This window comes from Odontesthes bonariensis, chromosome 21, assembly GCF_027942865.1.
Source record: "Odontesthes bonariensis isolate fOdoBon6 chromosome 21, fOdoBon6.hap1, whole genome shotgun sequence".
In the NCBI taxonomy this organism is placed as follows: Eukaryota; Metazoa; Chordata; class Actinopteri; order Atheriniformes; family Atherinopsidae; genus Odontesthes; species Odontesthes bonariensis.
This window is the reverse complement of record NC_134526.1, coordinates 20,775,748-20,796,004: the sequence shown is the minus strand read 5'-3', so window position 1 is coordinate 20,796,004 and position 20,257 is coordinate 20,775,748. Positions and strand designations below refer to the sequence as shown.

The following is a 20,257-nucleotide window of genomic DNA, read 5'->3' as shown; positions in this document are numbered from 1 at the left end:
TGTCAGTCACTTTGATCAGCTTCTGTGGAAGCAGATGCATGCGTCTAAGCGTATATGAAAGCAGCTGGACCGGAGTCTCTCACCTGTCTGTGAAGGGCCCGTGGTGAAGGGCTGGGGGTTGGTGGGGCAATGCGGGGCAGGGTGAGGATGGGAGGTGACTGAGGGTGAACGGGGGAAACATCTGGAACCTGCAGCAGAGAGCGGCTCTCACAGGGCTGGGAGTGGACCGACATCACTGAGACTGCAGGGGGAGACGTGTCACGTGTTCATCACACAGGGTTAAACCACGTTTACAGACTCAGGGGGGATAGAGGTGAATTAGCAGAAAAGACATGCATTGTTGGGTACAAACACACATACCGTTTCCTGTTACATTGTTATGATAAACACTTTATTGTGATGGAACATTTGGAATTGAGAAACATGAAGCTTTCAATTAAAAGACTTGGTTATATTAGTTTGAAAATGCTTCAAACCTGCTATCAAAATAAAGTGTTTTGTCTGAATGAACCTCATTCAGTGGGGTTACCAATCAGAGCAGAAATGTTACGTTCAGTAGCAGAACTGAGCAAGTTACCTCCATGGACAGTACAGTCAGTTTGCCAGATGTGGTATTCTGCATTAGACCCTGGTTACACTAAAAGTTTAATGTGACGATGTTAAGTTTTGTTGGTGTATGTTTAGCATTTCTTACGTGTCCTTTCAAGTGGACAAAGAGATAAGGGAGAAGCAACTCCATCAGAAGTGTCACATCTTTTGTGAAACTGTGTAACCACGGTCTTAGGCATTCTGCCCACACAGGTCCAGTAAACCTGGACGTACAACCCGAAATCAGAAAAAGATGGTATAGTATGGTAAATGCAAAAAAAAAAGATAATATGTATAAATATATATATATATATATATATATATATACATATGATCTTTTTCTTTTTTATATATATGTATTTGTACAAAATAGATTTTAAAAAGATAAATAAAAAGTGGTTCTTTGCATACAGTGTGGACCCAAGATATATCACAGGTTTTGCATCCATTCATGCATTTCAGGCCTGCAACACAACCACACAAAAAAAGTTGGGACATTAAAATTTTACCATTTTGTAACGTCATCATTGCGTTTAGGTACTTACATAAAATGATGTTGATATATCTATAAAATTTAACGCACGTGGAACCGGAGAGTGTGACATTTAATATATTTTGATGTTTCCAGTGATCAGCACCTCATTACTATTCTTGATTCGCCATGCTTCTCAACTGTATGCCATTCATTATCGCAACAGATGTCGATGAGGCATTTCAGATGTTATTTTGTTCAAGTCTTCCAGTAAACATGTCTTATGTGCAGAATTTGCCTCGTCTTGTGGAAAAACTGACGTTACAAAAAAATATTTAGACTTGAAGACGGCATATGTAGCTCTAAAATCTCAATGAACTTTTTCTGCATTAATGCTGCCATCACAGAGTACTGATGCAGCCCCATACCGTCACAGGGCCTGGCTTTTAGACTTGGTGCTGATTACAATCTAGATGCACTGTAGAGAGAGAAATATGAAAATCCCTTTCCATTTGTCTTTGAGGATTGCTGTTTTCAATCCGTTCAATTACTTTTCTCACACATTTCTGCGAATACTGCTTTCACGTCTAATCATGATTGAAATCGAGTGTTGACATCGCTTGTTTCGAAATATGTACATTTGATTGAAATAACAACCCAACATTTTATTGGAATGCGTTGCAGGCCATGAAATGCAAAAATAGAGAAAAATAGGCAAAACATGAGCTATGTTTGGTTCATACCGTCTGCATCGTTGCGTTTTTTAAATCAGCATCTTCCATTCCATCTCAACTTTTTTTCACATCGGGGGTTGTAAGTCTTAAACAAGTTCATTTTCAGTGGATAAATTCAGCTCAAGCTGTAAAGTCACTTTTCTCAAACGACAGACAGCAGCTGTAGCGAGCGCACTTTCTTTTCTTGTTGCATCGACAAATTTTCTGACTTTGCAGCTTGGCCATGGGGTTAGCCGTCATTCTCCTTTAGTAGTCAGCCATTTCACAGCTGAGCAGATGAGCCCGTGTGAAGTTTGCAGAGATTCACATGTATCAGCTCATCCACTACAGTGAGTACCTTGGGACAGAGCTGGGTCTGTCAACAGCCAGGCCACAACATGCCATTAGACTTTGACTGCAGATGAAACGGTTCCCGTCAGTGTTTACAGAACAGTTCTCTGCAGTGTGTTTATTTTCTACTTTAACTTTGACTGTTTAGTGAGAAAAACAAAAAGGGGAAAAAAAATATATAATGCCAATAATGTTATGTAACACTGTTCTGAAATCTAAAAGCAAACAGTAGAAAACAAAATTATTAATGCAAAGTATTCACAGTATTCTGTCAGATTAATTCTCTATCGACATTCTCTGTCTCTGCTGAGAGAATTTTCTCCTTTCCTCCATCCCACTTCATAAGTAATTCCCCAGCTTTCCAACAGCAGCGATTTTTTAAAATGTTTTTAGGCCAAGTCTCTTTGCTTAAATCTGCATCTATGTCGGCACAAAAATCCTTCCTAAATGTAAGTGCTATTAATACCCAAATTCTAAAAAGCATGCCATGTAAATGACAGATCTAAATCTACTCTAAGACCTAGAAAAGACTGATTTTTTCTAAGCTCACTGTAAAACGCTCAACATCCTGCACCTTGCACATTATTAGCATTCCAAAGTAGACGTGTGCTGGCCGACTTTCTTTCCCTATCTGTGAGTTTCCATCTCATGTATTTATTATTTTTCATGAACCTATTTTCTTTTGTGTGTTTTTTTTTTCTGTGTCCTCTAAAAGGATTCATTAAAAAACTAAAATAAGAGCCTAGAATAACTCAGCACTGATGGGTCGACATTAAGCGCTTTTTAAAGCGCTGATTTAGCTCGGCATGCTTCATGGAGCGATTTCTGTCCGTGGAAAGTTTAGTAAACAGTTCAGGCAGTCGTGTCTTTGTCAGTGGCTGGTTAACATACAGGAAAGAGATACAGAAAAACTCACTCTCAACAAACGGGTGCTGATTTCTGACAGTTAATCCTTGAAGTGACAAGTTACCTGAATGCTGGTGCTTGGGACTGACATCTACCTCCTCCAAAGGGTAGGGAGCGCTGGCGGGACGCACAGGTCGAAACATATAACTGTCATTTGGCAGAGAGTGCATCCTGGACACGGACATCTTCCTAGTGGACAGCAGGTTCTGGTCGTTGTACTGCACCTCTTCTTCCTACAGAGGGAGACAGAAGCCATGTGTTTATAATCTTGCTTTGTTAGACTCAGAGATGGGGACTCAAGTCACTGTGACTTGGACTCGAGACGACTTGAGTCGCTGTTTTGATGACTTGTGACTTGACAAAAAATAAAAGACTCGAGACTCTACTCGGACTTGGAAGTTAAAGACTCTGCACTTGACTTGACTTGAGACACGATGACTTGAATGACTTGAGTGTTATTCAGTTCATGTTTTCAGTTTGAATATAAAATTAATAAATTAATTTAAAAAATAATATCGAAAAATAATAATAGCGCAGGCTGAGAATGGCGTCATGATTGGTAAAAGACGAACAGCACAGTGCAAGACATGCGGCATCAACATCTCGGACAGCCAGTCGACAACTTCGAACTTTGTTCGTCATTTGAAGATCCATTCTGACCAGTAACTGCTTGTCAAATTAGCTAATATTATCTTGTTAGCCTAGTCCGTAGTTAGCTAACGTTAGCTTGATGTGATACGGGGTGGACAGGTTGGACACATTGGCCATTAATGTTTACTGACAGTTACTTATATCTGGTCTTTTCACTTTATTAAGATCAGATTCTGCAGGTAAAATTGCAATAATGTGACTTGACTTTGACTTGACTTGACCTGTTACAGGACTTGACTTGACTTGACTTGCCCAAGAAAAAATTACTTGAGACTTACTTGAGACTAGCACATGTGTGACTTGGTCCCATCTCTAGTTAGACTTACTGCATACAACAACAATGTATTACAATCAATTTATCGATTCATTTGAAATGGCTAGAGACACACCGCATGCTGCTAATAATTGCAGTTGCAGTTGTAAAAGTAGAGTGCAAATGGGTAAAGTATCAGCCTCCCACCTGTCCTGGTGAATGTGGGCATGGTCCAACATAGGTCCCCCCCACGGAGCTGCTGTCAGAGGTGTTGCTTTGCTTGCGTTGCCTCTCCATTGCCATTTCCAGCGCGATCTCTGCATCCATCTCTGCGTCTTCTTTAGCCTCCTGTAAAATGAGATATGCTTCTAGTTTATAATGACAATTATACAGCACCTATACAGCGTATGTCCGTCAAAACAAGAAATGTTCAGATTAATAAAACAATACTACATACGTTCAAGTATTTTTCTTTCCCACACATGAACATTTAGTGTCTTTGCCTCTCTTGTTACTGTACCTTGTTGCTCTCCTCTAGATGTTTCATCAAAACGGCCACCACCACATTGACCAGAACAAACTGGGCCATCAGCACAAAGGTAACAAAGTACATTGGAGAGATCATGGGCAGATATGTGAGACAGTGCCGGTCGTCTGGGTGACACTCCCTTAATGTATCCTTGAGAATCATAGAGCAAGATTAACAGGGTAGAAAAGGAAGGAAGACAATGAGAAACAAAGAGAGTGACACTGAGAGGCAAACACAGACACACATATTCAAATACTGTCACAAGTAGAACTGAACAACGGCCTGTCCTTAAACTACAGTGGCCCTGAAGTGCAAATCACAACGACAAAAGAGAAAACACAACGACATTAAACAAAACGGAAAACCCTCGGGCGGCATGAATCGTCGCCGACTGGACTGGTGGTGGTCCGTGCTTTAAACCGGAAAGACTATGGTTAACATATTTTCAAATTATGAGCGCTGCTAGTGCTAACGTAGGCGCTGCTATTAAAGAGCATTGTGATGCAAATATCCCGCCTTACATGCTGCTTTATCTCTTGATGTTAACAAAAAGATCTGACAAGATGTTATTAAACTTTATATGGAGGAACAAAGACCACTATATTAAAAAATCAGTAATAATGAACTCATATGATAATGGTGGCCTTAACTTTTTAGACTTTTACACTTTAAATAATTTTATGCCAACCAATAACCAATAACCAAATTCTCTCTACATTAGGACGCCTAAATGTGTTTTTACTTTGTAATTATAATGTTGAAAAAAATCCCCTCAAAACTATCCTACTTTCATAAACAGATGCTTCTTTCTTGGTCATTGATCTACAAACATAATTTTTCCCCACATAGATACTACATATGGAACAATATTGGTATGAAGTTCCAAATTGAAGATGTTTTCTTGATAAATTGTTTAAGCAAATTTATTTTGAAAGTATCATTTCCGTTTCGGTTGATGTCGTTGTCGTTTCTCTTTTGCCGTTGTGTTTTTTCTTTTGCTGTTGTGATTTGCACTTCAGGGCCACCGTATTACACCCTGAGGCTGCACTGCAAAAACAGACTTATTTGTAAAGAAACGTGGACAGACAGTCTGTCTAGTCATAACATGTTGTGTGGAAATGATCAAATTAAAAATCCCATATTATCAAACTAAACTGACACTCAACCATCAAGTTAAACTTCTTCTTACCCCATATTCTGTAATATCCCATCTTTTTTTAATTAAAACCCAACTATAGCCCAACTGAAAGCTTGGAAACAAAGGCTTAAAAGACTCCCTGCAAAGGACAGACAGTCCTGCTAATCTGCTTTATTGTGTAGTAGTTGTCCTAACAGGTAACAAACATTGAAGATGAAGACCCTTATTTTCTGGCTCAGACTGGAAACCACTAATAACTCATGTTATTACAATCTTTACCAGGTCAGAAGTGCTTTACACATTAGTTTCCATTTCCCATATCAAGTCTTCTTTGAAACAGGAAGAAACCACCTTCAGTAAACGTGTAAACTTTTTTGCACAACTGTGGATGTTTGAGCTAATTGTATGCTTTCTAATCACCTTTTCTTTTTGACATCTTTTAAAAGGCTAATTGAAAGCAGCAAAAAAGCTGACCAATGAGCTGCCACCACCCTCTATTAGTTCTATTGGACTCTATTAATGTCTACTTCACGGTAAGATTTAAAGGACACATGACCCACTGATCAGTGTCTATACCTGCTAAATACACTTGAATTACCCGGGTATACAGAATGTATTAAAGGATTTTCTTGCTGGGATATAAAACATGAAACAAATTACTGGGAGAGCATTACAACTAAAAATGCGATTTTATGTTTAAAGTAGAGCAAAAAGCAAAGGCAAAAAATGAATAAATTCACTAGTCAGTGAGTGGAAGAGAGGACAAAGGAGCAGCACAGCAGCAGACACTGACATGAATGTGCGTGAGTGAGGAGAAGTGTTACTACTAATGAAATCAGGCAGTATTCTCTGATTTTCTAGCAAAAAAAAAATAATTCAGCTCGACATCAAGCCAGTTTGCAAACACTGCAAAACTTGATCAAAAACCACTACAGCCTTAGATGACAAGGAGGACTTTGGGTTTCATCTCAAGTTTAATCGAGTACAGTTTATTGTACCGAATCATGAATTGTTTTGAACTGAGTTTCAATCGAGAATTGACTTGAAATCAAATCGTGACATCACGAATCGGAATAAGAGTTTAATCAAATTGTATAAAAATCCACAGCCCTCAATGTCTATGTCTTACATAAAAAGCAGTTAATAAATACTGTTCTTGTTCTTTTTTATTACCAGTCTAGTCATCATGTATGAGTGTGTATGTGTTCGTACTTTCATAATCCCGTTCCAGTTGTCTCCAGTCGACACTCGAAACAGTGTAAGGAAGGCCATTCCGAAATTCTCAAAGGTTGCGTGGCGACTCAGACCTTCACACGGGTTGTTGTCATTGCATTCTAATCGACAGACAAAAATGCATGCAGGCATTAATAACGCAGCAGTGGTGTGGAAAACAAATGCTTCAAATAGAACTCGCAGCCCAAAGAAACTTTATGAGTATAGTGGTGAAAGTATTTTGCACTAAGGGTGTTTCTCTTCAACAACTGTGGAACTTTGTCAGGATACAGAGGACGGAACAAAATATATGTATGTCGCCTATGTATTCTTGTGGAAAACCTGCTGTGCAACACCAGGAAGTTAGAGATGGGAAGAAAAAAAACGAATCACCTTCCAATATGACAATCACCTAAAGCACACAGGAATAATCATAGAGTGCCTGCAGGTGAAAGGGTGAATGTCCTTGCGTCTCCTAGTCCGAGTGTGGACAGCCTCCCATAAACCTCAGGAATGACTTAATGACCACATTATGCCTCCTTGCAAGGGTAATATCTCCTTAGATTTACAATATCGAGATCATGAGTGACGATCGAGCCAAGCTCCGGGTTATGTGCTGCTAGCCAAAGTAAAATGGTTTGGATCAATCAGCATACTGTAGTAGCTGCTATGAGAAGATTTTTTAGGTCAGTATAAAAGCTGCTCTGGCATCAGTTATATTAGGGCTTACATAGTCCTTCTTTATTTAAAAAAAGAAAAGGGCAGAGAAAGACAATGATAGCTCTTCCCAATGGAAAATATGTTCCCACTGTGCTGATATGATTGGTTAAAGCTAACCTGTGATACATGTGGCTGACGGATGGTTTATCAAATTGGCTGTTTTCTTGAATCTAATTCTATTTTTTTTTTGAGGGCGTGTATGACAAACCACCTGATTTTGTGAAGCAACAAAGTGAGTTCTTTGAACAGAGGTGACTAATTTATCTACCGAGCAAGCAGTCGCTAAGTGCTATGTCCCTCTGGACATAACGCAGTGAAGGAGAAAAGAACAGTCTTCTAGGGAACAGGGTGAGTCTCAGGGTCAGCTTCAGCAGAAAGCCCTCAGGAGCAAGTGTGCGTCAGAACAGTCGCTGGTAGATATTTTCAGTAGGTTTACACCCCAGTTCACATACACAGGCAGCGGGAGAGAATGGAGACAGTCCTTTGAGTATCATGCGCTTTGTTTCTCTCTATATCAGTATCCAGGAGAAATGGGGAGAGGATTTAACAATGCCACAGTTCAGCTCAGAGGAACTGAATAAAGCAGCTTTACATAATATGTGGAAAACAGCTTTATGCAAAGATTCATTTAAATGAGAGACAAAAATGTGTTGTGTGTGACAAAGATATCGTAGACATACAGCGTAACTCACATAACGTATGAAAGAGTTGGAAAAAGAAAATTTCGAGAAGAAGCAGATTATCAAAGAGAATCTATAAGATTTGATATAAAGAAGGAAATGCAAAATTCAGCTATTTGTTGTCAGCAGTTCCCCCGGCAGGAAAAAAAGACCCTCGTCTCTCTCCTCGTGTCTGACTCATGGTGCAGCGGCATGAGGATAGAGGAGGTGATGGTGACTCATTTGTGAGTGGATCAAAAGATCAGTAATTACATTTAGTTTCAGAATTAAACTGAAATGAGTTCAGTATGTGAGATGAACATCTGTTGTCACGATGTCATCAAAGCTCCTCTCCACTGAAAATCATGTTTTTAACATGTCCATATAATGTGGGCTGTTGAGCATGCATAATTTAGCTTCCTCCTGTTAAGAATGACTCTAAGCTGTAAACATTTATGCTTGAGTTAACCCGAATATCTGAAGTGCCAAACAGCAAAGCAAAAACAAAGCACATATTGTGTCATCTACTGGTGAGTGGGAAAATGGACAGTGCCAGATTAGTACAGTATATATACACGAATACATTTTCACTGAATGAGCAAAAGGGTATATTTATACTCTGATCCATTTTTGGGCGATGAGTGTCATAGTTGAGGGGGGATTAATAGCTACTGGAGTGGAATTTTTCGCCAAAAATATAAATATTAGCTTTTAAATACCACGTCAATTCTACGTGACTTCACTTCATTTGCTCAGTTCTCTGCAGACAGTGTAGCCAGAGTTAAGATTTCAACATACCCATGATTGTACAGCACCGTTTGTCAGACAGACAGCTGAGACAGACTCATCACTGATCGTCACTGTTCCACAAAACCCCTACTGACTTGAAGATATGGAGGACCCCCTTTTATAACCTTCTGTCATGACTGAGTGTGTGCTCGAACATGGTAGCCATGAGCCTGACTTTGGATGCAGTTTATAATATCCAAGAAGATGTAAAGAACTTTCCTACAAGCCATAATATAATTCATTTGAGTCAGCTATTCCAAGACATGAATTAACAACGAGGCACAGATTGAGAAAATAATGCATTATTGCATGCTAGAACTTTTCTCAGCACTTTGACATAATTATATGAGAAACTGGTGGGGGTTTTTGCTTCATAAATCCTGAAAACAGACATGATTTTTTCCTGCAAAGTGTTGAGCAGGAACCATAATGACATTTCTCTGAAAGCAACCTATTTATCAGCAAGTTGATGCCTCTTTTCATCTAATCCTCTTGGACAAAATTGGAGAGATGGACTGAATATTGAGGAAGCAGTATGTAAATAAAAGCGATCATGCTGACATGAGAGAGTGGAGACAAAGAGTCAGGGACACAGATGGGGGAAGCAGCAAGTCAGGAGACAGTTCAGGCAGGGAAATTTGCGACAAGTCGTGACTGCGGTAATAACGAGCGGATTCAAAACCCTTTTCTGCTGGAGCTAGGGGGACCGATGTGTGTGAATGTGTGTGAGTAAGCAGAAGTGTGACTGACCCAGTTTGCCAAAGAGCTCCACTCCCAGAGCAGCATAGATGAAGAAGAGCAGCATGAAGAGGAGACCAAGATTTCCCACCTGGAAACAGTAGCCTGGTTAAATGGCACTCTGCGAACCAAACACTACAGCGTAGATATTGCTTGTCAAACACTCCAGGGAATAGAGGGAATTAAATTTATTTAACTGCATTTATTCCACTGACAAATGTCTAACCTTGCATTATAAAACAACGGACCACATTAACAGAATGCCTTCCCTGTAGGTAAGCGCTTTGCTTTTTTGTCATGAATTGAAGATATCGGACTGACTTGTGCTAAAAATGTGGCTCAAACAAAGAACTTGGTTGCTAGCAGCTCAAAAGCTGTACTTGCATTAGTAAAGTGCTACATAATGTAATTTCTTTTTCTATTTGACATCTTTGGCACATTTCCAAATAAAACCAAATGGACTGCACAACCCCATAAAAACATATAAACACCTGAGGGTCAAGATGCCTGCTGGTACGTGGATGAGGATGCCTTGAATCAAAATATTCCCCAACAGGCACAAATCTTTCAAGGCCGTCTGCCCCATTTCTATGAATAAAACTAATAAACAAAAGCATTCTTTTGTGTTTGAGACCCCAAAGTCTGCGTTTACCTGAGGCAGTGCTTGCATGACGGTATCCAGAAGAGCTCTCATTCCTTTTGCCATCTTCAGAAGTTTTAGCACTGCAGAGAGACACAGGGAAAGTCTGAAGTACTTGCTGCAGAACCTACACAGGCCTATGATAGCAATGGTAAACTCATAAAACTTTTCATATCTTTATTTTAAAGCCTAATTCACAAGATACATGATGAGTTATGAGCTGGTTTGTGTGTGCGCGTGTGTGTGTGTCTACCTCGTGCTATCCTGAGAACTCTCATGATTCTGATGATTGTGGGATTTATTGGCAGTGCTGCTTTCATTTTTAACTCCTCCAGAGTGATGCCCATGATGGACAATGCCACTATAGCTATATCCAGCTGATTCCACCTAAACGATCAAAGAGCACAATTTAGGCACATAAAGAAAAAGAGAACATACTTCTAACAGGCACGTATATCGGTTAAATGAGAAATTCACCGTCCTCAGTTAATCATGTGGAGGTGAGTGTACTCTTTCCTTTAAAATGCAGTGCTTAAGAAAGTAGAGGACTGGAGAAAGCTCTAATGCTGGTTCAGCCTGAATGTTGATGGTAAATAGGGAGCAGGGAATTTAGATTAATGGGTAGACCACCCACTAATCTCCATGGTTGGAAAAACACTGATTTAAACCCAGATAAGGCCCTGCCAGCACCCTAACACAGACACACTCGAACACAATGTGCAGAAAACAAAGGGTTATATTAATATATATATTACGGCTTGGCAAGTTAAAGGTAGGGTAGGAGATCCTGGATTTTGAGTCCAGTGAAGCTGCATTTTGAAAATACACAGGTCAAAAGTCCCAACCATTTTCTTCAGATTCCCCCCGAAGCCATGTCTCTAGAGTACATGAACGCGCACGAGCACGAAGGTGCACGAGTGCTGTTCTGACAGCAAGCATCGATTGTTGCCGTATTTAGTATTTAGTATTTAGTATATGCTAACTATATGTTAAATAATGCTAGATGCTAGCCAAGCTGGCTCTAGTTTAGCTTCCTGCCAAGCTTCTGGACGCGTAATTCGTTCACGGAGCAGGGTACGCGCACAGGGAGAAGGAGGGGGAGGGAGGAGCAGATTGCAGTTTGATAGACGCATCAGAATCCAATCATTGTTAACGGTCCGTTCAGTATGATTGGATAGTGTTTTTCCTAGATTGTACGTTCTAAAACTTTTCATATTTGTGTCAAAACTTTTAATTAATTGGATGCAATGGGGGGTTTGAAGAGTATTTCAAGCAATATTTTAAAAAATGCTCCATAAAAAGAACCCCTACCCCACCTTTAACTCGTCATTATCGCGTTAACGCATTGATTATTTAACGCCGATAATTATTTAATTAATTACTTAATTAATTATTTAATTAATAATAATTAATAATTTTATTCATTAACGCATGTTTTTTTTAAATTATTATTTAAAAAAAAATATTCATTTAATGGGGGGGGGGCTTTTGTGAGTGACAGGAAGCAGGGGGCAGAGAGAGGGGGAACGACATGCAGCACATAGCCGTCCGATGCTGGACTAGAACCGGGGCCAGCTGTAGCGAGGACTATAGCCTCTTGTACATGGACATGTGGTCAACCCACTACGCCACAAACCACCCCTGTTTTATAGGCTTTTATTTTGTAAAAGTCTGTTGCTCACAGGCTTTTATTTAGTAAAAGTCTGTTGTTGTCTGCTGCGGAACCAGAAAAGAAAGTAATTGGCGGATCCACCAAACAAGGGTACGGAACTTTTACTCGGCCATTTTCATTTTAAAGTTCTTCCAGACGGCGGAGTCGACAGAACCAAAGTCATCTGTAAACACTGCCAAGTTGAATTGTCTTCTCACCGTAGTAGTTCCAGTCTAAAATATCACTTAAAGGCAAAACACACAACTGATACTAGCAAGTCTTTCAACGAAACAGACAGTGGAGCGAGGCTTCTACATAAAAACTACATAAAAATGCTGATGTTAAAAGTGTGTTTGCACAACAAATGTTATGGCACTTTCATTCATATGGCAGTAGATTTAAAATAAAACTAAATGCTAAAAGCTATACACTACTTTTCAATTCATTTTTGGATTTTGCGTACAAATGCGATTAATCGTGATTAATCAGGGAAATCATGTGATTAATTAGATTAAAAATTTTAATCGTTGCCCAGCCCTAATATATATACATAAAGTCAGAAGTTTGATGGCTTATTATTTGTCATCATTTCAGAAAATAGGAAAGAGTGTATCATATCAGCGGTCACCCTCCTGTGTTACCTGTCTTTGAAGAACCTGTGGATCCCAAATGCCACAAGTTTGAGCAGGGCCTCAATGACGAAGATGATGGTAAATACGTAGTTACAGTACTTCAGAACCTCCTCCAAATACTGAATAGCAGAGACACACAAATGTACACAGAAAAGCAGAGCTTGTTGATAAAAATATTTCTCAGTTTGTCCTATATCGTGTATCAATGACACCTTAAACAGGTTGTAAAAGTAATTCATTTTCACTTTTTATTTTTGGAGAGAAGAAATATCAATACATAGGCAATTTATTGCTAATAAATTGCAAAGAATACAAGATAATATAAATCATACAGAAATATACTTTAATAAGTGAAATGCTCAAATATCAAATGAAAAACATAAGGAAGTCTCTGGCATTGTTTTAGGTTTTTGAGGGAGAATATAAAGGATTACTATCATTAAATGATGATTTTCTGGTCACAAGTTAATATTTGCAACACGAAAAAGAAAAAATTGTTAAAAAATGCAAGGTAATCATTTTTTCTGCCTTAACAAAGTAAAACTGTGAGAGTTTGAAAACATTTCTTAAATGTCAAATTTCCTATGGAAAAAACTGACAACTGAATAAACATGGAAAATTGTGTCTGGACTCCAGGAAATCCTTTTTTAGTCCTGTTATCTCCAGCTAAGCGTCTACCAGGTGGTAACAGACTGTTGCCCAGTTGGTGGCTCTACCTGATTGGATTAGGATTTCTCATGGGATCTCGGAGAAAGCAGTTTCCTCACAATAACATCAAACTTGGGACAAAATGAACACATAGGCTACTGGCTTTCAGTGCTTTGCAGACAAACTCAAAGCTGTTCTACGCTGTAAAAAGATGTTTTTCTACTTATTTGTTTTGAAAGAAAATGAACTAGTGTCACACTGGTGGTTAAATGACAATGAATATGTACATAAATTCTTCCTTCATGTTCGGCGAAGATGCATAGGATCATTTGGATCTGACTAGGAAGCCACTTTAAGACTCGATTCTAGCACCTATCTCACCAGCTAACTTCAGCCTTTGTGTGCAGGAGCATACATTACCTGGGGCTGGTTGTAGTGCTCAATGCTCATTGTGAAGACATTGATGCATATGATGAAGGTGATGAAAAGATCCAAGTAGTGGCTGGTGCACAGTGTGTGGATGGTCAATCGTAAAGGAGAATAGTCCGCATAGTATGGCCTCTGCTTGGCCTCTGGAGAAGACAAACACACAAGCAAGACACAGACGCATGGACAGGCAGACAGATAACTGTGAGCGACTGCGCTCTGAAATGGAAATATTACCTGTTAAGTAGTGTGCACAGGTAGGTAGACATGTCAGGAGAAAGAAATTCTCACTGCCTTGAGCTGAAAATGTGCCCTTTTGCATTCTTATTCAACCAAGATATGTTTGCACATTAATTCAAGGGCCAGATGCATAAAAATGTGTGCACACACACAAGCAGAAAATGGCTTTACGCGTATTCATCAACCTGATTTCCACTCCTATTTTTTGTCATGAATTGATGACACTCTCCAAATGTGTCATTTGCCTATCAAAACGTAATTTGTGCCACAAAAACGAACAGACAATAAAAGCAACGGTGAGGAGGAAGCACAGTTTAACCGCTTATAAAATGAAGACGTTTTCTGGCGAACTCTGTTCTGTAATCATGAACTGAACAAAAACTGCTCAGTTGAAAAGGTAAAAGTGAATAGCTCTGTGAGTTCTGAGCAAAGGGCCCCACAGAGGTAAAGAAGAAATTGTTGGATTATAAGCCAGCAGCCAAAATACGCATCTGCCCCCACATCACATCAAGGCCACAGCTGAGGTAACTCCTGTTTTAACTGCACATAAAGGATGAAAGCAGTCTGTACAGTATGCAGTCTGCATGAAGAAGGTCAGGAGGTAGACATAGATGTCTCATGGAACATAGTATGTTCGCTGTTTCACAACATTGCTGTGCTAGAAAGTCACGAGTGATCTCTAAACATTAAGGAGGCCCTTCAAAGCCATTATGCATGACAGTTGTTACTTACAGCACCCACAATTGTTGTAAATGAAAATTAACACCGTGAAATTTGACGTTGGCAAACACAGTCAAAAGATAAAAAGCCACTATCACACAGAGGTAAAGCTGAGAAATTGTCTGTTTTTTTTAATGGAGCCACTTTTTCTGTATCCACCTCATGTCGGGGTTCCGCCCCTATAAAAACGTGCGTGCGCATGGTCTGAGGAATGCGCGAGGTGCGCACATTCGCAATGCAGCATTCCTTTGCAAATACCCGCTTGTGAGTAGTTAAAGATGTACACAAGGCTTTTTTATGTATATGCAAGATTTTTGCATCTGGCCCCTTTTGTTTTTGCACAGGGGCCCTCATGAGGACCTCTAATGGTAGCCTAACCCATCATGGTGGTGTCCAGACTGAATCATTGCCCCTAGTCCCTAAAACAGTCTGTGCACACTACTCCCTGTGTGGCATTTTTTTAAATGAGAAAGGACATGAGAGTAACAGATAAGTCAAATATATGGGCTGTATTTCTTCATGGCACGATGCACAGCCCCAGTATGAGGATAGTATATTTAAGATGTTACATACAGGTACTCTGCAGGAGCAGAGTGTTCACCTAAGTGCTATAATATATGCTACCAGGTGAAGCTGAGACTGAACAGCATTTGCTGCAAATTACTTTTGCTCATCTGATTGATTCTCCCTTCTACTTTTTTTTTTTTTACTTTGCTGAGAGAACACACATGATTTGGACCTCTTGCTGCACCAGACTAATGTACCATTTCAGTGTTTTTTTGATGGTGAAAAAAGGTAAGGAGTCAGTTCAGGGAATATTCCTTCAATGAGAGCACTTTTACAGCCATGGGTGCCTCGAATAGTTAAATTCTTAAGTGTGTTTCTACTTTGTGTTCCGCTGAATCCGTGACTAACATAAAGGGAACTGTCAGACGCATTACTGCTTGGAAATAACAAACAGGCTCAAAGAGACCTGGTATAAAAAAAATATGCTTTTCACCCAAACTCACATTAACAACGGTACAGGTACAGACTGTACTCGCATGTCCATAAGGATGATTTTTAATGTTATACGTGCATGTGTTTGTCCCATGTGCACCATGCCCCGTCTATCTTCTGCATGCTGACATGACTCTGATGAAATGTCTTTGATGTAGAGGGGCTACACAGGGTATGTTCAACAATACACTTATTGCATACAGAATCGTAAAAACATTAAGTGCTTTTCAGCAAGTCCTTGCTGACTTAGCATGTAATATCTAGCTTGAAATTAGTTTGATGAAATGAATTCGCCTTGCCACACCGTTGAATTTCTTAATTAACTTTTCATTTGAGAAAATGGCTGTGATGCTGAACGAACACTGGAGCCTCTCTCCTCCCCAATGGCATCGCTACAGGAACAAATCTCAGTATTCTAAAACTATGTCCTTATTTGAACCGATGAGTGAGTTTGGTCTGATAGGATGGCCAAACCCTGGAGTTAGGAGTTTGTTCTGGAACAGATGAGATTAAATGATGTTTGTCTAGAGTTTTAGACCACTGAGACAGGCTACTAATCCAAGATGAGAAGAGTTCTCTTCGGCTCACACCACTTACAACCTTAAAATGCAATTCTGTGGTTACAGAAGTGGATTTGAAACCATGTGCTTGGAGCATTTTACAGTTTTAGAGCACATAATCTAGTATGAATTGTGAATGTATTGTGTTTTGACTCGCTTTTTTAATAGGTGGCATGTTGCTGATGTTTCTACCAGTGTGTATTTTCGAAAAAGCTGTAAATAACACTATCTAACTCACTTATCATCCATTTTATACAAGGTATTAGCAGGTATAGCAGCCAAAACGTCTGCTATGTTTCTGAGTCTGCCAGTCAAAGCATGTTTTGAAGAAACGTTCTCGTTCTACCAGAGTCAAGAGGTGTCAAGGTCAGGCTTGCGCATGCATTTGGAGGGGTGGGGTTAGGGGTGCTGGCATTTTATAGATGAGAATTTTACAAGCAAAACGTCTTTAGACATATTGAAAAAGTTTCCACTGGTTACTTTGCATGCAAATATGCTCTTTGAAACAAATTAAAGCAATAAAAGCTCTCAACTGATGTGGTGTTTAAGGTACAACTTAAGCATTTCAAACACACGACCTGTTCTTTATTTTTTTCATGATATGATTTTCTTTTAGTTTTTATGGTAGTGAGTAAGTGATAATATTTAAAGAGTGAGCATATAATGTTTTTATTTAGTTGTTGTGGTTACTGAAGTTTCTCATGCAGTGCTCGGGGAGGGTTGGGGAAGGGCTGCAGTCATGCAGTTCCATGCATCAGAGTGGCGTAGCCCATGCTCTTCTGTTCGCATGAACTAGCCAGTCTTTCAAACTCTCCCTCTTTTCTTTCTCAAAGTCTATGTATATACATTTCCCTGTTTCACTCTTTGTCATTCTCTTTTTTCAGTCTCTTTCAAGCTCTGAAAGCAGGCAGTGCTCAGAAAAATAGACTACCGACCAGCCCCTCCATTCTCCTTACTCCTGCGCTTTTTCTCTATCATTTTGAGCCTCTTCTCTTCCCGCAAGCGGGCCTCCTCCTCCTCCTGGTCCTGTCGGCACTTGTGGAAGTTCTCCACCACCACACCAACAAACATGTTAAGGACGAAGAAGCTGACGATGAGCAGGAAGGAGATGAAGTAGAGTAGCATCCAGGGGTTGTGGTTTCTTACAGGCTGAGAACAGCAGAGCAGTGTAAAAGATTGTTAGGTTTTTTTTTTTTAGACGATACGTGTGCATTGTTGTGTCAAAGAGAAAACAGTTTACTGCTTTGAACGTGGAAGACGTATATTTTTCACGTCATTACCTGCTGGTCCACTCCCACTGCATCAAGTCCATCATACATGATGTTGACCCAGCCGTCCTTACATGACAGTACAAACAAAGACATCAGAGCCTGGAGAGGAAAGGCAGAGAGGAGCTCTAAGTCAACCCACTGACGTTTCGCTGCTCTTAATATCTTTATATTAGGAGTGCAACCATAAATCAAGCATGAGCCCCCCGTTAAGGTAGGCATCTAGCACTCGTGGGGAAGACAAGCACACTCTGTCAAATGTAATTAAAACCAAATCGCCTCATAACTGAAGCAATATCATTGTTCAGCCTGGGAATATTAACACAAGGAGAGAAAAATCACTTGGAAATAGCTCTCAGTGACATAATGCAGCTGTACGGGCTTTTTACATCATTCCCCATCATTCTTGCTTTATCTTAACTTTGTCCTATTAATCCATACCTGAATCAGGTTGTCAAAGTTGTACTTTCTTCGTATCCAGCGGTAGCTGGCCTGCAGACAGTCCGACTTATTTGTGATGTTTCTTGTGTCTAGACCTTCACAGTGATAGAACTTTCCTTTGAACAGCTACAGAGGGAAGAATAGAAAAAGAGAAAGATGCCTTCAGGGCTATTTGGCTGTAATTAGACATTATCTCCATTGCAATGAGGCTTGCAGCTTTTTAAGCAGTCAGCAGTGATATCATAATGATACATTTTATTTAAAAAAAGCGCCTTTCTTGACACTCAAGGACACTTTACATCACATTAAAAACACAATAAATAAAACAACACCAGTTAAAAAGAGCAATGAGGCTAGAGGGAGAATGCAGCTTGGAACAGATCGGTGTTGAGTTTTGATTTGAAGAGGGTGCTGGAGGACGGGGGTGATATGGTGAAAGGAGGGGGTTCTGGTAATGATGCGGCTGCAGAGTTTTGGACCAGTTGAAGCTTATGAGGGGATTTGTGAGGGGCACCGAAGCAGTAAAACAATATTTTTGAGTTCTTGGCTAACAAGAGACGTAGGAGTTATGCCATTCGTTTCACACACAACCTAGCTGTCATTCTTTCAAAACTCTTCAGGAACAAAAGCTCATAATCTGATGGACATTAAAGACACTTGAATTCCCTAAAGCCACAAATATGTAGCTGCTCACTGTCACTGATGTTTAAGCAACCATGAATAAAAGACTTGTGTTCTCGAGCTCCAGAGAGGAATAAAGAGCTGTATAATCAATGCAATTTTTAACACCTGTGCTGTGAGTTCATAATTACCTGGACTCCCAGGATGCCAAAGACAATGAAGAAGGCGCAGCAGATCAGGACAATGTTCCCAATTGGTCTAAGAGAGGTGATGAGTGTCTCCACAACCAGCTTTAATCCTGGGGCTCGACTGATCACCCTGGAATATATACACCAAATATAACTATCAACTCATACATAGACAGTTTTAAGAGTGCCAGCAATTAATACAGGCAAAACTGGCAGAAAAAAGTGCATCACAAGCATCCACACCCACACACAAACAAATACACTTCAATACGTACCTCAGTGGACGAAGTGTTCGTAGGAGACGAAGGACTCTTAGAATGCCCAGGATTCTGTTTCCACCGGTGTACGCCAGAGAGACCAGGATGTCGACAAGAGACACAAACACCAATAACCCATCCAAAATGTTCCAACTGGACTGGAGGTAGCTCTGATTCCCAAAGCAGAAGCCAAGAGCTACAACCTGGTGAGACCACATTGGAGTAAAGTAATTATGAGAACCCCACCCAATCTGCACATCGAAAGGTACTAGAAAAGGTAAAATGGAAAACGAGGATGTTTACCTTGATAGCCATCTCTGCTAGGAAGATCACAGTGAAAACGTAGTTGGACACACTCAGGAACACTCGCTCCTAAAGTGGAACATTAAATAAATCTTCAGACATCAGTTTGGTAACTCAATTGTCAATCAAAGCAGGCCCGCATGTAATAATGTATAACAATAAGTCTGACTAGCTTTTGAAGCCATGTGGCCATTATTGTCACTTTTATTGTTTTAATTGCTGTCAGTTAATCAAGAAGAGGGAGAGGGATGAACTGTCTACAACAAGTGCCTTCAATAAGAATGTGAAAGGCGGAGTCTGAAACACACCGGTGGAACGTGTGTGTGCGCGTGAGTGTGTGTCACACCGTGCTGTGAGGCTGTATGTCGGGTCTCTCCAGAGCGATGGTGATGCAATTAAGGAAGATGAAAACCAGAACCACATGGTCGAACAACTTGTGAGAGATCACACTTTGGCACCACGCACGAAGTCTGGACAAAGACATAATCGTCTATGACATAACTGTGGTCAGTTAAAGCTAAAGAAAAGACAACAAGGAGTGAGAATGCAGTAGAAAAACAATCTGAACCTTAGTGGGGGACACTGGAAATGTTTTTTTTTATGGAAATGTGTACAAGAATTTCTCAAGTCAATGGGATGTAAATCTGTTTACAAAATCACAATGCTTGTTTTGAGGACAAAGGAAGTTCCCAGGACATAAAAAAAAAAAATATTGTGGTGATTTACACTTGATTTAAGTTTGATTTAAAGATAGAGTAAGGCTACTAATTAGGATTCAGGTATTCTCCAGAAAATACACAACAAACAAAACTACGTGCGTGACTCACAGGCTCTCTGGAGAAAACAAATAGAGCGTCCAGTCTTCATGCTCTTTGCACCAGCGGGGCTTCATGTTACGGAGCTCTCTTTTGATCCAGTAGCAGAAAGGACTCTGTGGGGGGTAA

General features: G+C 40.0%; 1 protein-coding gene across 1 annotated transcript in view; it reads right to left on the bottom strand.

Moving 5' to 3' along the window:
* cacna1ha (calcium channel, voltage-dependent, T type, alpha 1H subunit a) overlaps positions 1 to 20,257 on the bottom strand; it is a 63,251-nt gene that overhangs the window by 6,617 nt on the left and 36,377 nt on the right. Inside the window, exons 18-35 of the mRNA XM_075454868.1 lie at positions 20,141 to 20,244; positions 19,660 to 19,783; positions 19,314 to 19,382; positions 19,029 to 19,213; positions 18,757 to 18,883; positions 17,945 to 18,070; positions 17,516 to 17,605; positions 17,192 to 17,384; positions 13,711 to 13,862; positions 12,652 to 12,761; positions 10,613 to 10,746; positions 10,372 to 10,442; positions 9,732 to 9,810; positions 6,814 to 6,935; positions 4,455 to 4,613; positions 4,142 to 4,282; positions 3,095 to 3,263; positions 84 to 241 (exon numbers count right to left, since the gene is read on the bottom strand). Coding sequence (XP_075310983.1) covers positions 84 to 241; positions 3,095 to 3,263; positions 4,142 to 4,282; positions 4,455 to 4,613; positions 6,814 to 6,935; positions 9,732 to 9,810; positions 10,372 to 10,442; positions 10,613 to 10,746; positions 12,652 to 12,761; positions 13,711 to 13,862; positions 17,192 to 17,384; positions 17,516 to 17,605; positions 17,945 to 18,070; positions 18,757 to 18,883; positions 19,029 to 19,213; positions 19,314 to 19,382; positions 19,660 to 19,783; positions 20,141 to 20,244 — 2,313 coding nt within the window. The remainder of the gene's footprint in view (positions 1 to 83; positions 242 to 3,094; positions 3,264 to 4,141; positions 4,283 to 4,454; positions 4,614 to 6,813; positions 6,936 to 9,731; positions 9,811 to 10,371; positions 10,443 to 10,612; positions 10,747 to 12,651; positions 12,762 to 13,710; positions 13,863 to 17,191; positions 17,385 to 17,515; positions 17,606 to 17,944; positions 18,071 to 18,756; positions 18,884 to 19,028; positions 19,214 to 19,313; positions 19,383 to 19,659; positions 19,784 to 20,140; positions 20,245 to 20,257) is intronic.